The sequence below is a fragment of the Elgaria multicarinata genome, chromosome 9, assembly GCF_023053635.1.
Source record: "Elgaria multicarinata webbii isolate HBS135686 ecotype San Diego chromosome 9, rElgMul1.1.pri, whole genome shotgun sequence".
Lineage (NCBI taxonomy): Eukaryota > Metazoa > Chordata > Lepidosauria > Squamata > Anguidae > Elgaria > Elgaria multicarinata.
In genome coordinates, this window is record NC_086179.1 from 43,449,669 (window position 1) to 43,474,337 (window position 24,669).

At 38.0% G+C, this 24,669-nt stretch overlaps 2 protein-coding genes across 5 annotated transcripts in view; both read right to left on the reverse strand.

Moving 5' to 3' along the window:
- The window catches only part of ELK3 (ETS transcription factor ELK3), a 409,974-nt gene that overhangs the window by 368,821 nt on the left and 16,484 nt on the right, over window positions 1–24,669 (reverse strand). The window lies entirely within an intron of this gene.
- Window positions 6,887–24,669, reverse strand: part of VEZT (vezatin, adherens junctions transmembrane protein) — a 40,238-nt gene continuing 22,455 nt past the window's right edge. For 2 of the 4 annotated variants that reach the window (XM_063133764.1, XM_063133762.1), the window contains 8 exons: window positions 24,021–24,296; window positions 19,178–19,315; window positions 16,868–17,015; window positions 15,563–15,894; window positions 12,973–13,166; window positions 11,953–12,053; window positions 10,527–10,734; window positions 6,887–8,296 (listed from right to left, as the gene is read on the reverse strand). In XM_063133764.1, coding sequence (XP_062989834.1) covers window positions 7,755–8,296; window positions 10,527–10,734; window positions 11,953–12,053; window positions 12,973–13,166; window positions 15,563–15,894; window positions 16,868–17,015; window positions 19,178–19,315; window positions 24,021–24,296 — 1,939 coding nt within the window. In that variant the 3' untranslated portion in view covers window positions 6,887–7,754. Of the gene's footprint in view, window positions 8,297–10,526; window positions 10,735–11,952; window positions 12,054–12,972; window positions 13,167–15,562; window positions 15,895–16,867; window positions 17,016–19,177; window positions 19,328–24,020; window positions 24,297–24,669 lie in introns of all 4 variants that reach the window. The other 2 variants (XM_063133763.1, XM_063133761.1) reach the window with 1 other exon arrangement.

Sequence of the window (24,669 nt, forward strand, 5' to 3'; positions counted from 1 at the left end):
TTTCTCAGATCTGGTATCTAAAAAGCATTTTTTCTTTGGGTTGGGATGGACTGGGTTAATGGGACACCCCCGTAGGGTACATACACATAATGTGAATGATGTACTGGATTCAAATATATGGCATTTTGATACTGTGCTAAGCTCAAGCAGGAAAAGTAGTAAAGCATTTGATATGGAAAGCATGATTCCATCAGGTGAGAGGCATTTACATGTGCCTCAAATAAGCCTGGGAAACAAACAGCTAGAACAGCCTTTGTCTTCAGATTAGAAATCAAAGCAAACACATATAATTTTATCATTAAGATTCCTTTATCTATGGAATAGGGAAGAAGAAGTCCCTTAGAGAAGAAGGAAAGTGTGTGTCGTGTAAAGCCATACAAAATCGTAAAAAGGATCTTAGAACATTTCCATTATAGTTAATAGTATCTTGTTAATGACCTGTCTATTGCTCCATATGAATTTCTTGCTAAAACACTTAATGTAGGAGCGCCATTCCACATGCTGCAGATATTGAGGCTGCATCCCTGGTGTGGTATCTCAATAGCTCCCCAACCCCATCTTTAGTGCTTGGAACAGTCAGCTGAAGCAATTGCTCTTTAACTATAGAGGAAGAAGTGCTCAAGTGAAATATACAGTCGTGTGAAAAAGAAAGTACACCCTCTTGGAATTGTATGATTTTACATATCAGGACATAATAACAATCATCTGTTCCTTAGCAGGTCTAAAAATTAGGTAAATACAACCTCAGATGAACAACAACACATGACATATTACACTGTGTCATGATTTATTTAACAGAAATAAAGCCAAAATGGAGAAGCCATGTGAGAAAAAGTAAGTACACCCTTACTGCTTCCATAGGAATTAAGATGCTAAGTAGCAGATATCGGGGTAATTGCTTACCCAAAATATAGCAGAGTGCGAAATAGCAGCAGCGTAGAGTCTGGAAATGGTTTCAGCTTGAATTTAGGAACAAAAAGAAGCACTCACGGTCTTTGGTCAGTAAGAAGCTTTACTGACACTAAATAAATTACTTACAGAATAAATGGTCATATATACAGTCCTTTCACCAACAGTAACAACGTAGCAGTATAACATCAGCAGTAAGTTCCAGCAGTAAGTTCCAGCAGTAAGTTCCAGCAGTAAGAACCAGCAGTAAGTTCCAGCAGTAAGTTCCAGCAGTAAGTTCCAGCAGTAAGTAGCCATACAACATGGACTTCTTAAATACACTTTTCTCCTTGGCCCAATTAACCAATAGTCTCTTCATCTTGTACATCTCGTACCGCACGTAGGCCAGGGAAGAATCTGCTTCATACTGGACCTCTCCTGGCAGAGACAATCTGGCCAAGGACATCTTTTTAACTCTTTAGAGTCCTTTTCCTTCTGTGGTTAAAAACCTAACCACAACACCCTTTCATTTTTAACTACAGAAAAAAATACAATTTACATTTCATTACATTTCACCTGTAAGAAATCAACTTTACATGTTTACAACAATCCCAACATTGTGTACATTTCTCTGTGTGTTACATTTCCCAGAGACTTATTTATATGTAAGCTTTTCTTTTCTTCTTCTTCCAAGCACTGTTGAAAAACTTTGTGCTTTGGGGCGTTGAACTACTTTGCAATCTTCCAACTTGCAAACTTTCAGCAATTTTAAAACTTTCTGCTTCTGGCTTTTTAGGTAATTTCCTTTGGAAACTTTTCTACCTCTACACCAAGGTAACACCTAACTTTTCCCAGAGACTTCAGTTTCAACCCTTCCTGCAGCTTTGGGCTGAGTTTTCTTGAATGTGGTCTTGGGAACTCCCTGCCACCAGTAGACGAACCACTAGCTCCACAATCATGTACTCTTTTGCTTGCCCCTTTGCATACAGACACATGTGTTTGAAAAAACCCCCTTTCAGTTTTCGCTGCCTGAAAACACTTTTCTTGCTCTTGTTCAGACAATTTCAACACATCACTGTAACATTCAGGTTCAGACTTCACATAACATACACTGAATTCATCTGAATACTTTAAAGGTGGAATTCCTTTGTTTTTTTTTTTGTGAACGACGAGGTACACTGGCAATTTCTTCCTCCCTTTCATTTCCCTCCTCCCTTCCACTTTTGGGAGTGGAAACACTCTTCTCAGAGATGTGAGGGCTCTGAGAAGTTAACCTCTGAGTTACTGTTTTCTCCTGGTTGTTCACAGTTTCTAACAGAACTTGGGAACCTTGAATCCTGTCCCAACCTGCTTCCTGAAAAGTAGCAGACCTAGAAACAACCACCTTCCCATGACTTAGGGAAAAACGCCAAGATTTGGATTGCATGCCAGAATAACCCACAAAACGTAATTTCACAGACTTGGTTTCACCTTTAGACCTTTTGGACTTTGGGATATGCACGTATGCCCAAGACCCCCATGTTCTCAAGTGAGACAAATCTGGCTTTGAACCAAAAAGTAAACAGTAAGGCGAACTGCCTGTAACCCTGCTCCAGGTTCTATTACACAGATAGTTTGCGGTTAAAAATGCTTCTCCCCACAAATCTTGCTCAGCGTTTGCATCAGCCATTAGAGAATCTTTCTTCATTTGAAGTACTCCAATTCTTCTCTCAATTGACCCATTTTGAAAAGGAGTTTGGGGATCTATTAACCTGTGTGTGATTCCTGTCTTCCTAAACCACTCACAGAACCTTCCAGAAACAAACTCACCCCCACGGTCCGACTGCACAGAAATAATGGGCTTGTTAAAAAACTTTTCCGCCCAAGTTTTCCAATCCCTAAAAGTTTCAAAAGCTTCTGATTTTCGCTTTAGTAAATAACACCAACTAAAGCGTGTGTAATCATCCAGAATTACAAGCACGTAACTGGATCCCCCTTGTGTAGGCGTGAATGGCCCTACCAAGTCAATAAACACCAATTCAAAAGGCTTTTGTGACACCCTGTCACTTTTCCTGCAGATGTTCTGCACCCGGGATTTGGTCTGATGACAGATTGAACAATCCAAGAAATTTTTACAGTTTCGCAAGCTTAACCCTGTACACATTTGAGGCATGTGACTTAACACTTTAAAACTTGCATGACCTAAACGCCTGTGCAACTCATGAACACAATTTTTATGGTCTGGCACGTTACCAGTTTGTGCCACCCTTTCTTTACCTGCACCCATGTAAAACAGTCCATTTTTAACATGTCCCAGTGCCACATTTTGTCCATCCTTAATCACTTGGCACTCATCCTTCTGAAACGTAACAACGTATCCTTCAGACGTTAGAGCACTAACAGAAAGGAGACAAAAATCTAAATCTGGAACATACAGAACCTGTTCACACTCCTTTTGCAGACATGGAACGTAGCAACAGCCAATTCCTTCCACCCTCGACGTTCGTCCATCTGCAAGCGTGATTGACTTCACCTTGCTTGGTTCCAACTTCCGAAATGCCTCTGGATTATTAGAAATTGTTCTGGACGACGCAGAATCAATCAGCCAAACCTCTTGGGCCTCGTTACACCTCACTGTGGCTGAAACAAATGCATTCGAGCATTCCTTCTCCTCTCCAGCCTGTGTAACTCCCTTCTTCCTCTTTTTACAGAAGCGTTTGATATGACCCGGCTGTTTGCAAAAATAACACTTTCTTACTGCAACTGCGGTTCTCTCCACACTGTTGTCTTGGAAACACTTATCTCTCTGCATTCTTTCTCTGCTGCCAAGGGCTGACTGCTTAACCCTTTCCTGGCAGTTTTCCTCCTTCCTGGAAAGACGCCGTTTCTCTTCTTGGAGCAAACGACCCGTCAAATAATGAAGAGTGAGTTCATCAGTCTTCATACTTTCCAGACTGGTTGTCAGAATGTCCCAGCTTTGAGGCAACGACCCCAAAATCAGGTAGCACTTATGCTCTTCCGTAAAAACGATTCCGACCTCCTGCAACTGGACAAATAGAGATCTCACCTGTTGGAGATGATTTGCCAAACTTCCAGCCTCCTCCAACTTTAACCGATACAGCTCTCTGGTGAGGCTCAGCCGTGTGCTTGCCGACGCACGCACATAAATCTGTCTCAGCGCATTCCAGCTGTCTCTTGCCGTCTCATCTCTGTTGATATGGACAATTTGCGAGTCCTCCATACTCAAGACAATGTTTGCTTTGGCCCTTTCATTCTGCTCTTCCCACACTTGTGCTTCTTGAGCAGTCTGACCAACCGGCCTCGGGACACTCACGACGTTCCAACATCTGTCCCGCTTCAAAAACATTTCCATCTTGAATGACCACGTTAAGTAATTTCTCTCATTCAGCCGTTCCACCGGAATACTGGATGCCATCTGAACCTGGGCCATCCTCACCGGCTGGGCTGGAGCGCGACTCACACTGGATACAGACCCGTCTGAGCTCGATGAACTGCCTGAGCTAGACTCCGTCTTTCCCTCCAGCGTTCCTTTGCTCTCAAGCTTTCCAGCAACCAAAAATTATGCCTTCCAGACTTTCTCTGGGCGCATAACCTATCGGGGTAATTGCTTACCCAAAATATAGCAGAGTGCGAAATAGCAGCAGCGTAGAGTCTGGAAATGGTTTCAGCTTGAATTTAGGAACAAAAAGAAGCACTCACGGTCTTTGGTCAGTAAGAAGCTTTACTGACACTAAATAAATTACTTACAGAATAAATGGTCATATATACAGTCCTTTCACCAACAGTAACAACGTAGCAGTATAACATCAGCAGTAAGTTCCAGCAGTAAGTTCCAGCAGTAAGTTCCAGCAGTAAGAACCAGCAGTAAGTTCCAGCAGTAAGTTCCAGCAGTAAGTTCCAGCAGTAAGTAGCCATACAACATGGACTTCTTAAATACACTTTTCTCCTTGGCCCAATTAACCAATAGTCTCTTCATCTTGTACATCTCGTACCGCACGTAGGCCAGGGAAGAATCTGCTTCATACTGGACCTCTCCTGGCAGAGACAATCTGGCCAAGGACATCTTTTTAACTCTTTAGAGTCCTTTTCCTTCTGTGGTTAAAAACCTAACCACAACAGCAGACAGGTGCTGCTAATCCAATGTCCGTGATTAATTGACCATCAGCAAGTATGACCACCTCTATAAAAGTCGAAGTTTTTTCAGTTTGCTGGTCTGGAGCATTCAGGTGTGTGTTAACACAATGCCAAGGAGGAAAGACATCAGCAATGATCTTAGCGAAGCAATTGCTGCTGCCCATCAAGGGTTATAAGGCCATTTCCAAACAATTTAAAGTTCATCATTCTACAGTGAGAAAGATGATTCAAAAGCGGAAAACATTCAAGACAGTTGCCAATCTTCCCAGGAGAGGAAGTCCAAGCAAAATCACCCCAAGGTCAGACCGTGCAATGCTCAGAGAAATTGCAAAAAACCCAAGAGTTACATCTCAGATTCTACAGGCCTCAGTGAGCATGTTAAATGTTAAAGTTCATGACAGTACAATTAGAAAAAGACTGAACAAGTATGGTTTGTTTGGAAGGGTTGCCAGGAGAAAGCCTCTTCTCTCTAAAAAGAACGTGGCAGCATGGCTTAGGTTTGCAAAGTTGTATCTGAACAAACCACAAGACTTCTAGAACGATGTCCTTTGGACAGACGAGACCAAAGTGGAGAAGTTTGGCCGTAATGCACAGCGCCACATTTGGCGAAAACCAAACACAGCATATCCGCACAAACACCTCATACCAACTGTCAAGCACGGTGGTGGAGGGATGGTGATTTGGGCTTGTTTTGCAGCCACACGACCTGGGAACCTTGCAGTCATTGAGTCGACCATGAACTCCTCTGTATACCAAAGTATTCTAGAGTCAAATGTGAGGCCATCTGTCCGACAGCTAAAGCTTGGCCGAAATTGGGTCATGCAACAGGACAATGATCCCAAGCACACCAGCAAATCTACAACAAAATGGCTGAAAAGAAAAGAATCAAGGTGTTGCAATGGCCCAGTCAAAGTCCAGACCTCAATCCAATTGAAATGCTGTGGCAGGACCTTAAGAGAGCTGTGCATAAACAAATGCCCTCAAACCTCAATGAACTGAAGCAACGTTGTAAAGAAGAGTGGGCCAAAATTCCTCCACAACGATGTGAGAGACTGATAAAGTCATACAGAAAACGATTACTTCAACTTATTGTTGCTAAAGGTGGTTCTACAAGTTATTGAATCACAAGGTGTACTTACTTTTTCACATGTGGCTTCTCCATTTTGGCTTTATTTCTGTTAAATAAATCATGACACGGTGTAATATGTCATGTGTTGTTGTTCATCTGTGCTTGTATTTACCTAATTTTTAGACCTGCTAAGGAACAGATGATTGTTATTATGTCCTGATATGTAAAATCATACAATTCCAAGAGAGTGTACTTTCTTTTTCACACAACTGTATGTATCTCATTGATAGACTAGGATAATAATAATAATAATAATAATAATAATAATAATAATAATAATAATTTGTATCCCACCTTTTGCCCAATACTGGGCCTCAAGGTGGCCTTACAAAATTTAAAACATATACATTTTAAACCTAGGAAATTTTTTTTTTAAAAAAAATTACAATATTAAAACCTAATCGTTTAAAATACATGACAATTTTACAACTCCTTAACATAGATGGAGGACCAGATTATTCTCCAAAGGCCTGCTGGAACAAACAAGTTTTAGCCTGCTTCCGAAAGTACATCAAGGAGGGTGCCAGTCTAGCTTCCCCGGGAAGAGAGTTCCAAAGCACTGGAGCAGCCACGGAGAAGGCCCTCTCCCATGTTCCCACCAAGTGTACCTGTGAAGATGGTGTGACTGAAAGAAAGGTTTCTCCAAAAGATCTCAAAGCACAGGCAAGCTCATAAGGGAGAAGATGGTCTTTCAGATAACCTGGACCCAAGCCATATATTTGTTTCATTCAAATGAAACAAGAGAACAAGGATCTGAGTTACCTTTGATAAAAGTGTTTTCAGAGTGTACAACCCAATGTAAAACTAAAATAGGAACTGAAATCAAATGTCACCAAGCACCAATTAACCTACTGCAGAAGTAAAATTGTTTTCATCTACACAAGGAACACTGGAAGGAATATTTGTTCAGAAGCTGTTTAATTTCTCCTATCTGGAAGTGTGTGTGCGTGTGGTGTTGTAGTTGGATGATGGAAAAATTACTAGAAATACATTAAATATTCAAATTATTCACTGCGGTCCAGAAGTTAACTTTTTTTTTTGCCTTGTAACTCTCTGCTAGCAATTTTGCATTAGTTTAGATTAACATTCCGGAATATAGCAGCTATGGCTTCCATTTTAAATTAAATAGTCAATATCTTAGGCTGTGAGCTAATGAACCAATGGATCAACAAAAATCCAGTTTTTAAGTGATAAAAAGCAGAAATAACAAAGTAAACAAAGCTCATAGGGAGAACCAAATGGTGCTGTTTATGTTCTTGTTAAAGAACCATTTCAAGTAGTTTTACAATTAATGTTGCTATTATAATCAGCATTAGGAAATGACAAATTAGACATTTTTATTTTCCTGTTAGGAAAAAAGCCTTATAATATCAATAAATAAAAATAAAATATTAAAACAAATGTCACAGTAATCTGTGGTACCTGTAAAGAACCATACTATATACCTTGAGCCTGGTTTATACTTGCACGTGTGTATATATCAAAAGACTAGTAACACCCAACTGATAACGTAATTTTAAAATCTCATCTTTGCTGTCCAAAATTTTGTTATCCTCTCTAGCCTTCTGAGCTGTTCAAACAAGCAAGGCAAAATTTAGATGATCTATAATCTTTCATTGTCACAGTCATTTAATTCTTTGTGTTTTTCAAAAAAGTCTTCATTCTTCTCCTCCTGTTCCTCCTCATCTCCAAATGTTTGCTCTTGCATGGTTGTAAATGTGAGTGACCTGGCAGCAACCTGTGCTGCCAGACCTGACGTGAAATGGAAATCTGTTGATATATGGAGCTCAGCCAGCCTTTGTTTGATGGAGGACTGTAACACATCTCTCTCAGGTGGCTGCAACACATTCATTTTATCTACACCAGCAAACTCAGATTCTTCGCCTTCTCCGTTGCACTGGTAACATGTTCTTTTTTCTACTTCTGCTGAGTCACCATCAGCAGCAATGTCATTTTTACTTACACCAGGTCCATCAGATAAGTACTCCGTCCTCCCTTTTTCATCATCAGTTTTTGGGTCAGATGTCGTCTCTTCCAAGTTATCATTTCTGCTACAATCCTGTATGCTTGAGTCTGAATTCTTAGGCAATCCCAAAATGTTTATGGGTTCCTCTGGCTCTGCAGTAGGCAAGGGCTTCACTGCAGCTTAAGAGGAGGAAAATTATTTTACTATTTAAAATAACTGCATGATAAAGTTACTTTAACTTTCAAAAGATGTGTGATGCTCAGTGCAATAATATGACATTTGTATTTTCTATACACATTAAGCTGGACACATTAAGTAACAGCTGCTATACCATGTATCCTCTGAAACATGAACACACACACACACTCACTCACTCACTCACTCACTCACTCTAATGGAATAGTAGTGATAACATATGTAATGAAAATGAGAGCAGTGTTACATTGTCCATACCTTTGAGCTATGTTCTGTTACATAACAATTGTCTGATCCGCTACAGGTAATAGGCATATAATGTCTTAGAGGAAAAATATTAATTTACAAAGTACAAGATAAAATATATTTCCACTGTCGAAGATGGAAATCAATGGTTTGGCATGCCACAACCTGAAACCATAGTTTGATACCGATTTGCAAATTGTGGTTTGGAACGGCATCAGAATGGACAAATCATGAATTGGAATGTTGATTCTGCTCTCACGCCACCGTTTGAAAAAAAATATCCATTGGTTCTCAGGGGAGGTGGGAGTAGAGGGAACCCTACAAAACATGTACAACTGGCACAAGAACCATAGTGCAAACCATGCTTAGCATGTCATCTCTTGGTTTACATGTCTTATTATTAAACTATGAAATCTGCTCTCGGAACCTTTTTGGGGTGAAAAGGGGATAAAAATGCTGAAAATAAATAAAAATAATCATTTTGCAAGTCATTCATTATTCCTTTAATTTGGGGGTAAGTTAGAGGGAGGAAGAATAGAAAGAGACAATAGGAAAGGTTTAATGGATTTCAGCTATGCTGCTCATCTTTATATAGAAATATCAGTTTTAGTAAGAGACTCATGAATCCTGAATCCTAAAATTGATGAAGGCAGACATCAAGACCTGGGTTGTATAACGTATTAAGCAGCTTCCAGTGAGCAGCTGCCCACACACTAGCAAAGATGTCAATTAGGGCAGTTTTCTTGTGTTAATGGCCTGGTTTGCACAGCCACAGGGAGGTTAATAAAGCCACAGTGGCTTGTTAACCACCCTGCATGTGCTGGTTCCATGCTGGCTTATTTGCATAATTACTCTTACTGAGTGCAGCTTCCTTTGTCTCAACCTGGTGAGGGTGGCTTGTAGTAGTGGTTGTAAACCATAGCCGGTTGTAGGGTTGTGGGGTGATTTGTTAACCACCCTCAACAAGCAACCCTCACAAGTTTCAGAAGACACAAGAACCTTCAGCATTGGGAGCTTGCAGCTTGGCACCCATGGGCACTGCAACCCATCGTGACTAATAAGCTACAGTGGCGAAAGTTATTGTACAAACCAGGTCTGTTTTGGATTGTGATCCTGCTAGTCCCTGGTTTGGCACTTGAAGTTGTGCCAGGTAACTTAATCAGAGTGGCTAATATGAGAAAACCATGTTAAAACATAACTCTGCAGGAAAATCTATTATCCTTTCCCAGCCAATCCCATCCATATGATTGCTGGAGAAAGTATTATCAACACATGTTGTTAATCCTTATCCTCGCCCCCATCTACATAGAAAGTAAATCTGCCCAAGTGTATCGTATCTAGTTTCAAGCAAATTTGATATGTAATATGATGTATTAACATCAAACTGTACACACACACACTTTGTGAATCTAGAAAGCATCCCTCAAGGGAACAATATTATTGGTATTCTTGAATAATAATAATAATAATAATAATAATAATAATAATAATAATAATAATAATAATAATTTATTTCTTGCCCACTTCTCCATTCTGATCGAGGCAGGGAACAACAATAAACGATAAAATACAATTGTGAGGGTCTAGATGAGAAATTCTGGAAGAATGGAACATGATAGTCGGTTTGGTTGCACCAAACCTGTCCTCACTTCATGTTCTGTGCAGACATTGTATTGTTACAATGGAATAAAGAGCAAAAGTTTACCCAATGGAAGAAAATATCCCCTCTGCAATCCCTACCACCTGCACCTGGCTGTTAGGAGCCTAAAATACTTTCCTTCTAACAAGAGGGGCAAAAATGCAATCTCCTACCATGGAAAGAGAAGGACTGCTGACAAGCAGCATTAGTGTGGTATAGCAAATCAGGACTACAGAAGTTCCAAGGCATTAATCCTAATCATGTAAAATGAAATTTCTATCAGGTAGTTGCATATAAATATTCTGAAATTAACCACAAATAATGCTTACCTTGATCACTAAATAGCAGTTGCTTCCACTTTTGCCTCTCTGCCTCTGAAGCTTTAAATCCCAACACAGATTTTAGTTCTTGCAGCACTCTCTTGGATTCCTCTCTTTCACGTTTTTGTCTCTCTCTGTCTTCCAGGGAAAAGTAATAAAAGTCATCTCTCTTATACTCGTTGTTTATATCTGTATCATCAACATATGCTTCAAGTTCCTGAGGAAAAAGTCAATAAACATCTGGTTTGATCTACACATTACCCAAATCCTACAAGACACTTGTATTCCTGATCTCCATTGATTTACATTGGAAGATGTGGATTCCAAGTGTAGTTAAAACACCAAACGGAAATTCTGAAATAACTCCACTTGATATTTCAATCTGTTGATTTATACAATGCAGAAATGCAAATGCAGTCAACAGAAATCGCTGGGCCAAGTTAAATTTTCAAAGATTCTACTGGAACAGTATCTCACTTTCTTCAATACTTTGTAAATTTAAAATTATGCTCACTCAAGGCTTACATCTAAGGTGAACAAAATACCCAGCATTCCTTTTATCTCATTTTGGTCTGTTGGATTAAACGCTCTTACGGAAAGAGTCTTATCTATTGCCATGATAAGAGTACTGAATAACTATCACTTGCCTATAAGACCCCATGTTGACATTGTTGATAAACAAGCTGACACTGGAAAGTTTGAAAAAGATAATCCTTTCAAAATACCCTTCAATTATCCACTGAGAATCCATCTACATATTTAATAAAAGCATATGGTATAGCCCCTTGGGACTGTGTTTCTTCAGCCCTCTGCTCATTGAGAGTTTCTTTCCCTTAATATTCTGGCTGACATGATCTAGCATAGTTTTCTATGCTAGAATCCTTCTAGGACAATTTCTCAAAGCGCCTCATTCCTCAGCACTTCATTTCTTGCTGTGAAGAAATGGGTTGGGGGGCATAATTCAAATAGTTCTTTCAAGAACGATAGATTATGCCAATAAAGCCAAGGTGTTTAGTTGCATTAGTTTTAAACAATGTAACATATCATTAATCTTCAAATGTTTCTAGTAGTGTTATTGTTTTAAATATAGAAGTTTTTGCTTCTAGCTCTAGATATGATCAAGAGTGCAATTCTATACATGTCTTCTCAAAAGTAAGCCCCACTGAGTTCAATGAGACTTTTGCCAGGTAAATATATAAAGATGGCAGCTCAAGTTAAGCATATTTTGTAGTAGTGTAGATTTAAAATGTTTTTAAGCTATAGTAGGAGCTCCACCATGTGGTATAATTAGAGTACTATAGCATCTATTGATAATTGCTTATTCCACAATTCCAACTGTAAGTTACTCTATTGTTGTATAAGAATATCTGTTGAATGGACGGGAAAGAGTTTTCACAACATACATGATCATTTCAAAGGTCTATAATATTTTTACCTGTTCTTCAGGGATTGGGTCTTTATCCTCTATGTGCACAGCTGGCTGTAGTAAAGGTATCGTGGTACAATGCTTGTTCTCACATGATGGTTCTGATTTACCTAGAGGCAAGAAGATAAGGAACGGAGAAAATATGGTCTCCAAATATTAAATATTTTTCTAAGGAGACCCACTAATCACATTTTGTTTAAGATCAAAATGTTGCTGACCTCCCCTTATTTTTGTCCCTGATTTTCAAAATACTCAGGATTAGGACCCACTAATTAGGCTTCCCAATCCACCACAGTTGAAGTTGGTTTAATATCCTGACTTGTTCTAAAGCTGATAACTATAATTCCCCAGTTTCACAAAACAGGAAAGTATGATTAATACAGATTTAATTGTGACTTGAGTGAAGGGGTCCTGCGGACAATAAAAAAGCTCATGCATATCTTGGCTTAATAAGATGAGATATGATTGTCTGAACTGAACAAACATATTATTGAAGGAGTAATAGCAAGTGCTGGATTGAGAAAGCACAGCTTTTAGGTAAGAATCCAGTATATTTCTCACAACTGAAATATTATATGTTCTCTTTTGAAGGTAATGAAATATCATTCAAGTTAATATCTACATCAGACATGTTCTGGCACTACAGTCCAAAATGAACTGATTAAAATACATACACAATTCAACTGAAATCAATTAAAAGTGTATAAATACTTTCACCATGACCTTGCTGATTAGGTTGTAATCCAATTATCATAGCAAACACCTAAGCAGGGCAGCTGACTGCCTATTATTTGACAATATCTGACCATGCTGAAAAAATCCATGTATCAAAGAATGCCGTCATATAAGTGGGAACCCAACTTTTCAATTGCATCATGGTGTCAGCTGACAACAAAGTAAGAGGTACCCGGGTCCTACAAGAATCTGGGTTCACACACAGGGTTGCTTTACTGTTTTGCCTCCTCCCCAACTTTGCACACATTTCTGAAATCCTTGTTACATGCTTTATGAATTGTGAAGAAAACATACCCTTTTTATCTGGTTTTCTTTTAACCATTTTTTCCATCTGAGAAATCGCCTCTTCCCAGCAGCTGTTGCTAGCTTGCATATGAGGCTGAATCAATTCCAGTTTTTTTTCTACAACTTGGTAGGCTTCTGAAGTTAGTTCTTGACTTTCCTTGGAACAAATAAACTTCTCAAGTTCATCCTCAAGAATTATTACTCTAAAGAAAAGGGGAGGAAAAAACCTCAAACAAGTATCTCATTAGCATCTGAATCAAACATTTTTGTAAACCTGTTTGTTTCCCCCCATTTTTAATATAACTTGAACTAATTGCTTCTTGTCCTATTCTTAATGAACATGGGTAACATATGCCCTATTTTCTAATAGCCCTTAAAGTATCTGGATAATTATTCAAGTGCATTTGTAAGCTTACAAACTGGACTGGTGCTGGCTCCAGGGTTTTGGGGCCAGGCAGTGGGCCCACCGCCACCCCACTCCTATGGCCACTGCCTATTTGCTTGTTCTCTCCCTTTGAGTCCAAACTACAGCCATGCAGAGGGAGAAGTTAAGATAGAGGCTTCTCCTTGTGTTTTCTCATGCCACTGCTTGTTTGCCTAGAGGGGACAGGTGAAGAGATGGCAATAATAAAAAGGAACAGCATCAGGGTTCGGGTTGGCAGTAGGCCCTTACTGGGGTGTTTTCCTTGGCAAGTGCCCAATGATGCCAACCCATGGATGCCAGCCTGACTTTTCACAGGTACTAATTAGAGCTTAATGGTGGTTTGTTGAAACAAGCAGGCTTCATAACCCATGGTTTGATTAACCACAATTTGTCACACTTGGAGGAAACAAGCTGTTAATCAAAAACGGAAGCAAAACCTTCCAACTGTGCAGTTGCAGTGGAGGAGACGGGAGAAGTAAACTGTGTGATCCTGAGATGTGCTTCCCTTCATGATAAATGATGGAAAGTGCAATGGTTTCGCATGACACCCAAATCAAATCAACTTATTCTGTCTTGTGAAGTGAGTAGAACCCATCTCTTGTACTATGTAAGATGTTAATATGCCAGAAGCATTTGGACAAGGTCTAAAAGGTGAAAGTATTTTCAGACAAATAATCTGAGTCTGAACAGCAGTTCCACTCCACCTCCAAAATGCAAGGCTGGAAATAAATTCATTCATGAATACTTAGCAGCAGCAGTAGCAACAGCAATTCCCCTTATAGGGAAGGGCGAGAGATCAGTGGTGGTGTATATGCTTTGCATGCAGGCCAGAGATTCAATTCCCTGCATACCCATCTAAAAAGATCTCAGGGAGCAGGGCCAGAAAGACTCCTGCCTGGATCCTTAAAGAGTTACAGATAATCTAAGCTAGACCTTACCAATTGCCTAACTCATTGTAAATCAGCTTCATATATTTATATGTTCAACAAAAAAATAACCCTCTAAGGCTGCAATCCTATATACACTTACCTGGAAATGTCCCATTAAACTCAATGACTGGGTTCAGATGATTGCAATGGAGAAAGATGCCATCGTAGCTTCTCCTCCCACCCCTGTCCATCAGCACACAAAACCAGCATTTACAATTCCCTGCTGGTGGGTTGGACAACACACCAGCAGGGAGTTATGCAAATGACAGCAGTGTACATAATACATATCAGGGGATAACCAATTTGGCTTCTTTCCCCATTGTGAGCAACTGAAGAAGCCCAATGAGAATTAACTTTTGAGTAGACACGTATGCACTCTAATTCATCAAGTAAAGTTGGGTAGGAGACTGGTATGTTTCTGCTTTGAACATTGCTTCTGAAGAAGAGTTAATATGAGGCATACTGGTGACACATCTCAGCAGGGAAAAAGTGGTTTAAGAACACAATGCTATGTCTGGCCTTTGTTATTTAATTATCACATTTCTCTACTGCCCCATAGCCATAGTTCTCTCAGTGGTTCACAAAAACTGAAACCTTGAGCTTTTCTACTACAAAAACAGAATAAAAAACAGGTACACAGACTGGCAAGATCCAAACCAATTTCTTTCATTAAAAACTCATTGCACACATTTTCTTTAAAGGTAAAATATTGATTTTCCTAAGCAATCTCAATAAAATAATTCAGTGAATTATGAAATTAAATACACGTTCATAGGCCACAATCCAATACAGTATACTTATGCCTAATGATTTTCATGAAAACAAATCTATTAAAATGGATACGCTTCAGCTCACATAAAAACTATTGGATTCTGATTCCCTAATTTTTCATGTTCTCTACTCAACCTTACCTCTCTGCAGTTCTCACACAGCCAGCTACAAATACTGACTGTGTAACAAATGCTCAGATTTATTTTTAATGTACTATATTACATCTACAGTTGTTGCACAGCTAACGCAAAAAACCCCCCAAAAAAACTTGCACAAGAAAAACTATTTCCCTTCTTAAATTAGTTTGATTAAATAAGAACCAGAGTAACAAGAGAAAAGAGTTACTGCAGTAATCTGCCTCCATAAATTTATCGACACTTAATAGTTGCAACATTACATTTCCAAGTTTTATTTAAATCAACAATTAGAACTAGAATTAAACTAGTGAGAAATTAATTCCCAGAGAATAACTTACTCATTCAATAAGGCCTTTAGATGGAGTTGCAAACTGCGCACTGCTGTATGAAGACGGTTTAGCTGTCCTGTTTTCTGTTCAGTTTTGACTGAACGTTCTAAACTAGATTGATGATGTGTTTCAAAGTACCGATAAAACTCATAGCTTCGTTTAAGTTCTTCTAAGCAGGCAGCATGAGCGTGAGGCAGGCCTTGAGTCACATCAGAAAAGATATAAAGAGGCAAACGTTCTGGCGTAATCAGGTTCTTGAGAGATGCATTGGAGGGAGACAGCAGAAGAATTAGCCGCCTGAAGAATTCAGAACTTTGCCCAACCCAAAGTTGAAATAAAACCTAAGAACACAGAAGTTTCACTGTAATCTTCATTATTATAAAAGGAATCAACTATATTTCATTTTTCCTGCTTTCTCATACAACCTGTTGTAAGTAAGTCAACAAAAAATATCAACTACACTACTCTGCATGATGGGATCTCAAAATATTTTAAATAAATAATCTAAACTACATCAATCATTCTGGATTAAGCATGGTATAGATTGGGTTGACTACCGTATTTCTTCGATAGTAAGGCGCCATGATTGTAAGTGTAATTAGTGTAAGACGTACACTAATTTCAGTACCACCAACAGAAAAAAAACCTAAGACACACCCGCGATTCTAAGACGCACCCCGCGATTCTAAGACGCACCCCGTTTTTAGAGATGTTTATATGGGGGGAAAAGTGTGTCTTAGAATTGAAGAAATACGATATTTCCGTAACAACTATTTATAATTACACCTTTATCTGTGAGGACAGGGATCCATCTCACTGATGTATAATAGTTGTATCATAAAATACCAAAAATGAGATAAACTCACATATGTCAATTACAAATGTTTAATCTGTTAATGTAATATACACTCTGAGCCATTTTGAGAAAGAAGTACCAAAAAGATGGGGAAAACAATCTTCTGTTGCTGCACCAATTTATTATGAAAATTAAAGCTTTCAACAGTCCACAATTAAACCATGCAAGATCTGTTTTCAAAGGTAACACTTGAATCTAACACAAAGAACAGTAGAGTTAGCTTAAAATGTTCTAGAGAACTGAGTGAGCTTTGGATTTGTTTTTTAAATTAAAATAATTCAGGTAATTTAGTTTTATTCAATTGCTACTAACTGAAAGTAGTAACAAAATAGACTGACAATCCTAAGGTCTATGAGGTTGAATCCAATGTTAGTCTTACTAAGAGTAGACCCATTGAAATGAATGGGACATAGGTTAATTATGACAAGCCAGAGAAATGAGTCTGAAAGCTGGATTACCTTTAGAGCAGGCAGGCTGAAGCCATCTGTGAAATTGTGTGCTGCTTCTTCCGACACCTGCTCTTCACTTAGTCCTAGACCTAGTTCCTTAAAAGGCACCACACAGATGTAGTTTGTTACATTGTCGCTCTCAGAATTCAAAGGGTAAGTTTAGTTAGTGTTAAGGCAGTTAAAGAAGTTTTTGTAGTACATACAACATGGACAACTGGATGCAAAAAAGCCAGCAGCTACCTTTCTAACATGTTGAAGAGTCTAGAAAGTGTAACTTATTCACAGAGAATAAATTACTCTTTTTTTAGTTTAAACAAGTAAACCACCCAGAGAGCTTTGGCTATTGGGCAGTACAGAAAATGAAATAAATAAATAAATAAATAATGTTGCAGAAGAAACTCAGGATGGCAGGGAGAGACATCATTTGTTTTCCAAAAAACGTCATCTGATTTGATGGCTGGTTTTGTTCTACTTTAGAAACAGATAGCTTTTTTCTTTTCTTTTTACTAATACATCATAAAAAACTTTTTTACCAACAAAACTGAAACTATCAGCAGTTGTCTTTAAGCATTAATAAACTTTATTGAATGTAATAATTTGCTCCCATATTAAAATACACAATAAAGAACATATAAAACATTAGCATGATGAGCTTTATGAAAACCATAAACACACTACGTAATAATTATAGTCATTAAACTAAGTTAAGAATCTACTGAGGACTGAAAAGATGACTCAGGATGCAGCAGACATGTATACGATTGCACTACCATTCAGGTTTAAGAATTTTAGCAAAGCATCAGGGTTCTCTCTCCCTGATAAATAGAAAATGCCAATAAGCGAGGTCTAAATTAAAATTCTGAATCTAAATTAAATTCTGGTCTATAATGTTCTTTGGTCCTTTGTGATTCATAAAGTTTTTAGCTTGTTATGTCAAATGCTGCTTTACTATGATTGTTGTTTCAGTTTATATACTGTTTGATGTTTGATTTTTGTAAGCTACGTTGAGTACTTTTGGGGGGAAAGGGTAAACTTTTTTAAAAAATAAAATTTTAAAATATAGAATCTTCTCAGTTTGGCTTACATTTGTCAGTGGCTTTGACTATTTAATAATTATAGAACAAAATATGAAGTTTCATTTGAAATAAATGAAATTTAATTTGAGGGATTTTGTTTGGCTCTATGAAAAAGATTCCTCTAGCATTCCAAAGTACAAAATGACCTCTTTCATTGAAACCACATTCTTTTCTCCATTTACATTTTAAATTTTCACTTGCTGTTTCTAGGTTCCCTTCCTATAATTACATAAGGCCTGTTGAGAGACCTGAATTTTATATTTAACTACCTAAATATAATGTTGTAGCAGAGCTAAAGTGATATAATGTTGCAGCACAGCTAAAGTGGTAAAATTTAACTGCCCTTTTCAGAATAATCAATTAAAAGAATAAAACAAGCATAACTGTCTTTTGTGGCCTATTAAGAAAAGAGCTGGGTGCTCATTTTACACAGCAAAGGGGCAAATATTTTGGCCGTATACCTTTATATAGTCTGCTAGATATCCTGTATAATATAAAGTTGATAGATATTCAAACTGAGTCAAAGGGGGCACTGTACTTCATTAAAATATTTTTACTCCTTAGAAAGGAGAAAATGTGCCTTTTCCAGAGGGAAGCTGCAGGGTTGCTTCAGAGTGGTAACAGCAACATCTGTTGTGAATGACCCTGATGTGCTCTCCCTCTGCACTAAATCATCTGTGTAGGTTGGGTCCAGGATGTAAGCCCAGTTGAAAATAATGGGATTTTCTTTTGAATAAACATGGATGAGATTACATGGTATGCTAGCTGATAATAGAGAGTGATTGGGGAAAGAGCAAGATAGAAGAAAAGTTAAAAGGAAATGTGAAAGATGAGATGGATGTTGAACACAGGATTCATGGGTAGAAACAAATTCTCGGACTTCCAGCTGCCAGTGGTTGCAATAGCGTGAGTGTAGTGACTAGTCCTCAGTGATGGACTGAGACAAGAGAAACCCAAGTTCAAATCCCCACTTTGCAATGAAGTTCACTGAGTGATCTTGGGTCAGTCAGCTAACCTCTCTCAGTGGATTGTTGTAAAGGGGAGGCCGTGTATGCTGCACTCTCAGCTCGTTGGAAAAATGTAATAAGGAAACCCAAACTATGGCATCTTTTTACACAGCAAACCCCAAACTATAAATTTTCATAACTTAAAAATGTTAACATAAAAACCAGTCCAGCAATCTTTCATTTCTCATTATAACACCACATCAATTTTCTAGGTGAAAAGGTTTAAAAAAGGATATTGTTTCAGCATATACAAAGTAGCAAGTCTTGAAGTTCTGAAGTTGGCTCTCACTGATCGGTACACAGCTTTCCGAAGACCAATGAGATGCTGACAAGGATGCTGTCCAGCTTTATTAAATGGGCAAGCAGCACTGACCCTGTCAAGCAAACTTGAAAAGTAAAATGTGATACAACTGTACAGATGTCCTAAAGAATAATAAAAATACAATATAACACATTAATATTGTTTTATTTTTCCAAATTTCATGGAATATCCCCTTATACATATTGAAATATTAATGATACATTTCATTATTCTGTAAATAAAGGATGTTGAGGAAGAGCCCAGTCATTACGTTAGTAGTATAGGATAAAATCCAATACGGGTTGTTTTGTTTTTTACCTTGAAGCTGGTAGAAATATAACACATTTTACATAAATTAAAATAAGTATCATGACATTTAGGACTACTTTTGCATTTACAGATAACATTTATATATGGCTTTTCTGTTTGTTACTGATATATGCTTCTTCACAATCCTATAAAATCTGCAGTTCCCAATTCCTTAGTCTTTAAAAAGTAATGGTTTCTTCAGTGTGAAAAGGCTAGCAGAAATATGATTGGCAGCTACAGATTTATTGTGGCCTTCTATATTCTGTACAAATGACTGTTACCCATCACAGTTCCTTTAGGCACATGGCCATCAAAATTAGGAACAGGTCAATATTTGATTTACCCCCATCAGATACACTTCTGAGTGCAAACACATTTTGAAGAGCAATGCATCTATGTCCTACAATGAGAAAAGAGACACACTTTGGCCTCTGTTGCTGGCTAGGGGCCAAAGGAGATTGTATCCTCTGCTCCAGGAAGAACATCACACAGTAAGGGGGAGATTGACCTGGCCCCATCTATCTGCCAGAGGAGGAGCAGATATAAGGAGTTTGCTTTCTCCCCTGCCTGCCAGGAAGTACACTCAGCTCCAATTACCAATGCCCTAGGTCTACAGAATTGAAGGGAAGCATATTCTGCTAATGTTTATTTGGGAGGGGGGCATTATATTTCCTGTTGCTTTTAAGCCACTATGATAATAATTTGATTAAATGTGAGGTATAAAACTTCAAAGTAATAAATAATTCTACCAGTGATGGACACAAGAGCCACATGATAAGCACTCTTCATTCATGCTGTCTAGCAATCACTGGCTTTTCTTGTAGCTTGCCTATTTAGTTATTTAAAATATTTATATCCTGCCTTTTGGGCCTTGGCTCCATAAGGTGATAAACGTAAGTGTTGTTAAAAAGATGACATAAAATAAACAAATGACTGAACAATAAATAAAAGAGAACCAAATCCAAAAAACAGGAACAACTTAATAGCCAAATACTTCAATAAAATAGCCAGGAGAATGATTAACGTCAGAGATCCCCACAAATTATCTGAAGTAAAACCATCCTTGAAAGTGAAAAGCCAATAGAAAAGAGGCAGAACAAACTTCCCTCAAATTAACTTTGAAAAGAGTTCCAAAGTCTTGGTGGTCGTGCTGCTGAAAAAGTCATGTTCCATGTAGGCCCCCACCTTGCATATTTTAAGTGGTGAGAATTTCAGGGACCCATGGAAGATCTTAAACCATGGGTTGACTCAATGAGACTAGGCAGTCCTTTAGGTATTCTAAAGCCAGATGGTTTAGAGCTTTCAGGTTAACATTAGAACCGTGAATGAGCCTGGAAACCAAATGGGAGCAAGGGGAGCCATTTTAGAGTTGGTCTCATGTGTTCTCTGCCCTGGTCAATAATTCATTGCATGCATTTTGAACCAGTTATGCTTTTGAGTACATGTAAAGGGGTTGCCCCACACGAAGTGCATTGCAAGAGTTCAGTCTATACATGACATGAATAATCCTGGCAAGGTCATTTTGACATCTGAACAAAAACTGCTTAAGTTTTTTAAATAGAAAGTTTTGGTGCTTCACATTTCATCTAAGGAGTTAAAAAAAAGATTAAGTATAATACTCAAGAAGACACTACATCATAGACAGAATGCAACACCAGCACAAATCTTGCCCAGACTGATAAACTCCTATTTCACCACCATTCACCTATGATACCAAGTGTCTAAACATCTCTGTAAAATCCTTTGGCTTCAAGCCAAACTAAGAGGAGTTTTTCTGTTTATTTGATTTGTTGATGCATCGACACTGTTAGCTACAGTTAGATCAGAGTTGGGCTTGCCTTTCATTAAAAACCAGGCAAACAAACATTATTTTTCTACTTGAAAATCATTTCCCAAAAGCCTTCAGAACAAGCAGCAGAAGATTTTCAGGAGATGGTGGCTGATTCTTGGTGGCAAAAGCTTCTTATAGTAGTTCTAAATCTGGGTTGTCCAATTTCTATCTATATATCTTGAGCTTTGACAAGGTCAGAAGAATATTATTGCAACATTAAAGATGCTCCATTCAAAAATAATTGTGCAGTTATTTCTTTCTATAAATCATTTTTAAATACTCCAGTAATATTATGATTATTTCTGTTCATGTCCCTCAGTGTTTTGAGCACCTGATGCTGAGAGAGCTAAGGGTTGCCTTTACACAACCTTGATTTTAAATGTACACTAGATATGTAAGGAATGCTGTAATGGATCCAGGTAATGATGTATTTGTAAAACTTCTAGCTAGGAATTTTCCTTCTGCACTATACATAAATGTAGCAAGTTTAAACTAGACTTTTGTTCATTTCTAGTTTGCTCCTGGTAACTCTATCTTTTAGTGCGCACAATTTTATTCTTGGGATAAAATTCTTATTATGAAACTTAATGGTTAGAAGACTTTTCACTGAAATTGTAAGATGACTGTGTTCTAAAAAAAAGAAGAAAATCTGCTTGTTTTATTATATTACATTTCTATATTGCCCTTCCTTCCAAGCCCTTGAGGGAAGCATACAGCATGCCTTCATAATGACCTTTTGAGATATGTTAGTTTAAGGTCAGCCAGTGAACTTCATGGCTGATATGAACTTGGGCCTCCCCATTTCTAGTCCCACTCTAGCCACTCCAATATACTGATGTTGCAAGATCCACTCATTGTTCACTTCCGCTCCCCTCTGGATCAGTGTAGGATGTAATGAGGGGCAATAGTGGGTAGGGTGAATTGATGTAAATTGGGCGTCCCCACTGTACAAATGGAAGTGCCTTCTGCTTCCTTTAGCACTCAATTGCACTGTACTGATTAGCTTTATTTTTCAAAGTTGGAAAGCTAGACAATTCTATTCCCAAGGGTCATTAGCTAAAATCAAGGAAAAACTTTTTGCCTAAGTCTTCTCCAGACTGCAGCTAACATTAACCTCTTTTTGAAGTACTATTTTAACTATATAATTAACTATTTTTTAATTGTATGCTACTTTGTCAAGAATAGACCAGGGTACTTCCAGATGAGTCTTTATAGTGCAATCACACTGCCTCATTTATAGAGTTTTAAGGCTGTTCACTCATTTCATTTTGTAGTCCTCTCATGTTTTCCCACTGCTTCTTCTGTCTCTTTTTTACCAGAAAAAAAAAAAAACATTAAGGAAGAAAAGACGGAATAGCTGCTCCACAATGCCTTTTGACTGTTAGTGCTAGGAGCCCTCCATTTGGAAGCACACTTGGACTATCTTAAAACATGCCTTGACATTCAAAAAGAGATATTGTCAGTAAAGTTCGGTTTAAAGCTTATTATACATGGTTAAGACATTTACTATCTGTAAGATAGCTACACTTTTGGTTTTGCATGTAACTGCTTGCATTTACAAACCACACGTTTGATCTAGTATTAAAAGCATATGCTCTGTATGCAGACATCAAAGTGTTCTCTTTATATGGGAATGTTTAAGCAACTTGAACTGTGGATATTTTACTGGTTCTTTGCCTTTTCCATGTTATCAACATTCAAATTTCTGTGAAACATGTTATAGAAAAGAGCAACGTTTGAAGACAAAAAGAAAAAATATAAATCTACAACAATTTTAATTCTCACAGCTCACTGCAACCCTTCATGTAATCTATTGTCAAAACAGAATTAGAAATAAATGATCTCTTAAGCACCAAGTTGTATTTAAAACTTCTGAAGAAGTGTAAACTATTGGAGTGGGGGAAGGCATTCTATGTACTGCATAATCTGCTAAAGATTAAAATAACCTCAAAACCTACTTTCTATGCAAATTCCATGTCACTGAAGGAGAAATTGGCACAAATTATGGTTTTGAATGAATCTGAGATATTAAATGTGCTCACATTTGTGAAATATGAACTGGTCCCAAAGAGAATCTTGAACACTTTTTACTTGGTATACTTGTAACTAAAGTACAGTCTTTGAGAAGCTTGGCAGCAGGCAGCTCAGAAAAGATAGAATTGCTTCACCTGCATTTTTCAGACACATGCATCTAATTGTATATGGATGGTTATTATCCTTCACACTTCAGTAACAAAGTACAAAAAGAGTTACTTGCTAAATGCACATATTGATGTCCTCTCTCTTCTGTACTCACATCAAAGAATTAGCAAGAGTACAAAAGAAAAAACAACTATGAAATTCATAGATATATGACTCATTTGCAACTCCCTTTTACTGAAATGCTTAAGTGGCTGGAAAATTGTGCCAAAGGCCATGATGACAAAACCCACATAATTCCCATTTGTGCCTTCATAATCCCCTGTCTAGAAATCAACTTGATTTGGATACCATAAACACATTGTACAAATAAATGGGGGGAAATGTTAGATTTAAACATTTAAAGGAAAGGTTTCTTCACTATTTATTAACTTAACATTTGACTGGTATTTCTGTATGTGTGAACCAATTCATAAAATAACCTAAAATTCAAACTCACAGAGTAAATCCTCTGGAAATGACTTCAGTTTCTTGAATGAGCCGTAGAGCTTTCCTCACAAGGTTAGTGAAGGCTCGGCAATTAGCCACCATTTCTTCGAGTTGGAGATGACATTTTCTTAGGGACATTTGCAACTTGGCTGTCCTCAACATGTCCAAACCTCTCAAGCTTACGTATAACAACAGTCCTGCTCCCCACACCAATCCAAGGAATCCATTCCATAAAGAAGGAAGCATAATCAGCATGCTGATGAAGACAAGCAGTAATGAAATATCCCTGTAAAACATATAAGGCCACACTTATATGTATTATATTTACCAGTTTACCAGGATGCCAGCTGATGCACATTTTTATTATTTGCTAACTTGGATTCCAATTTTTCATTAAATGGATGATATGCAAATCAGGCTGCCTAGATTTGGGGAGCTGCAATATGGTAAACTTAGGCACATAAGAACATTAGAAGAACCATGCTGGAACAGACCAAGGGTCCATCTATTCCAGCACTCTATTCACACAATATTCAACTAAGAACCCACAAGCAGGATATGGGTGTAACAACACCATAACCCATGTTCTCCAGCAACTGGAGTGTATAGTCTTATTGCCTCTGATAACCTCATTTTGAGATTAACCACTAGTGCAGACT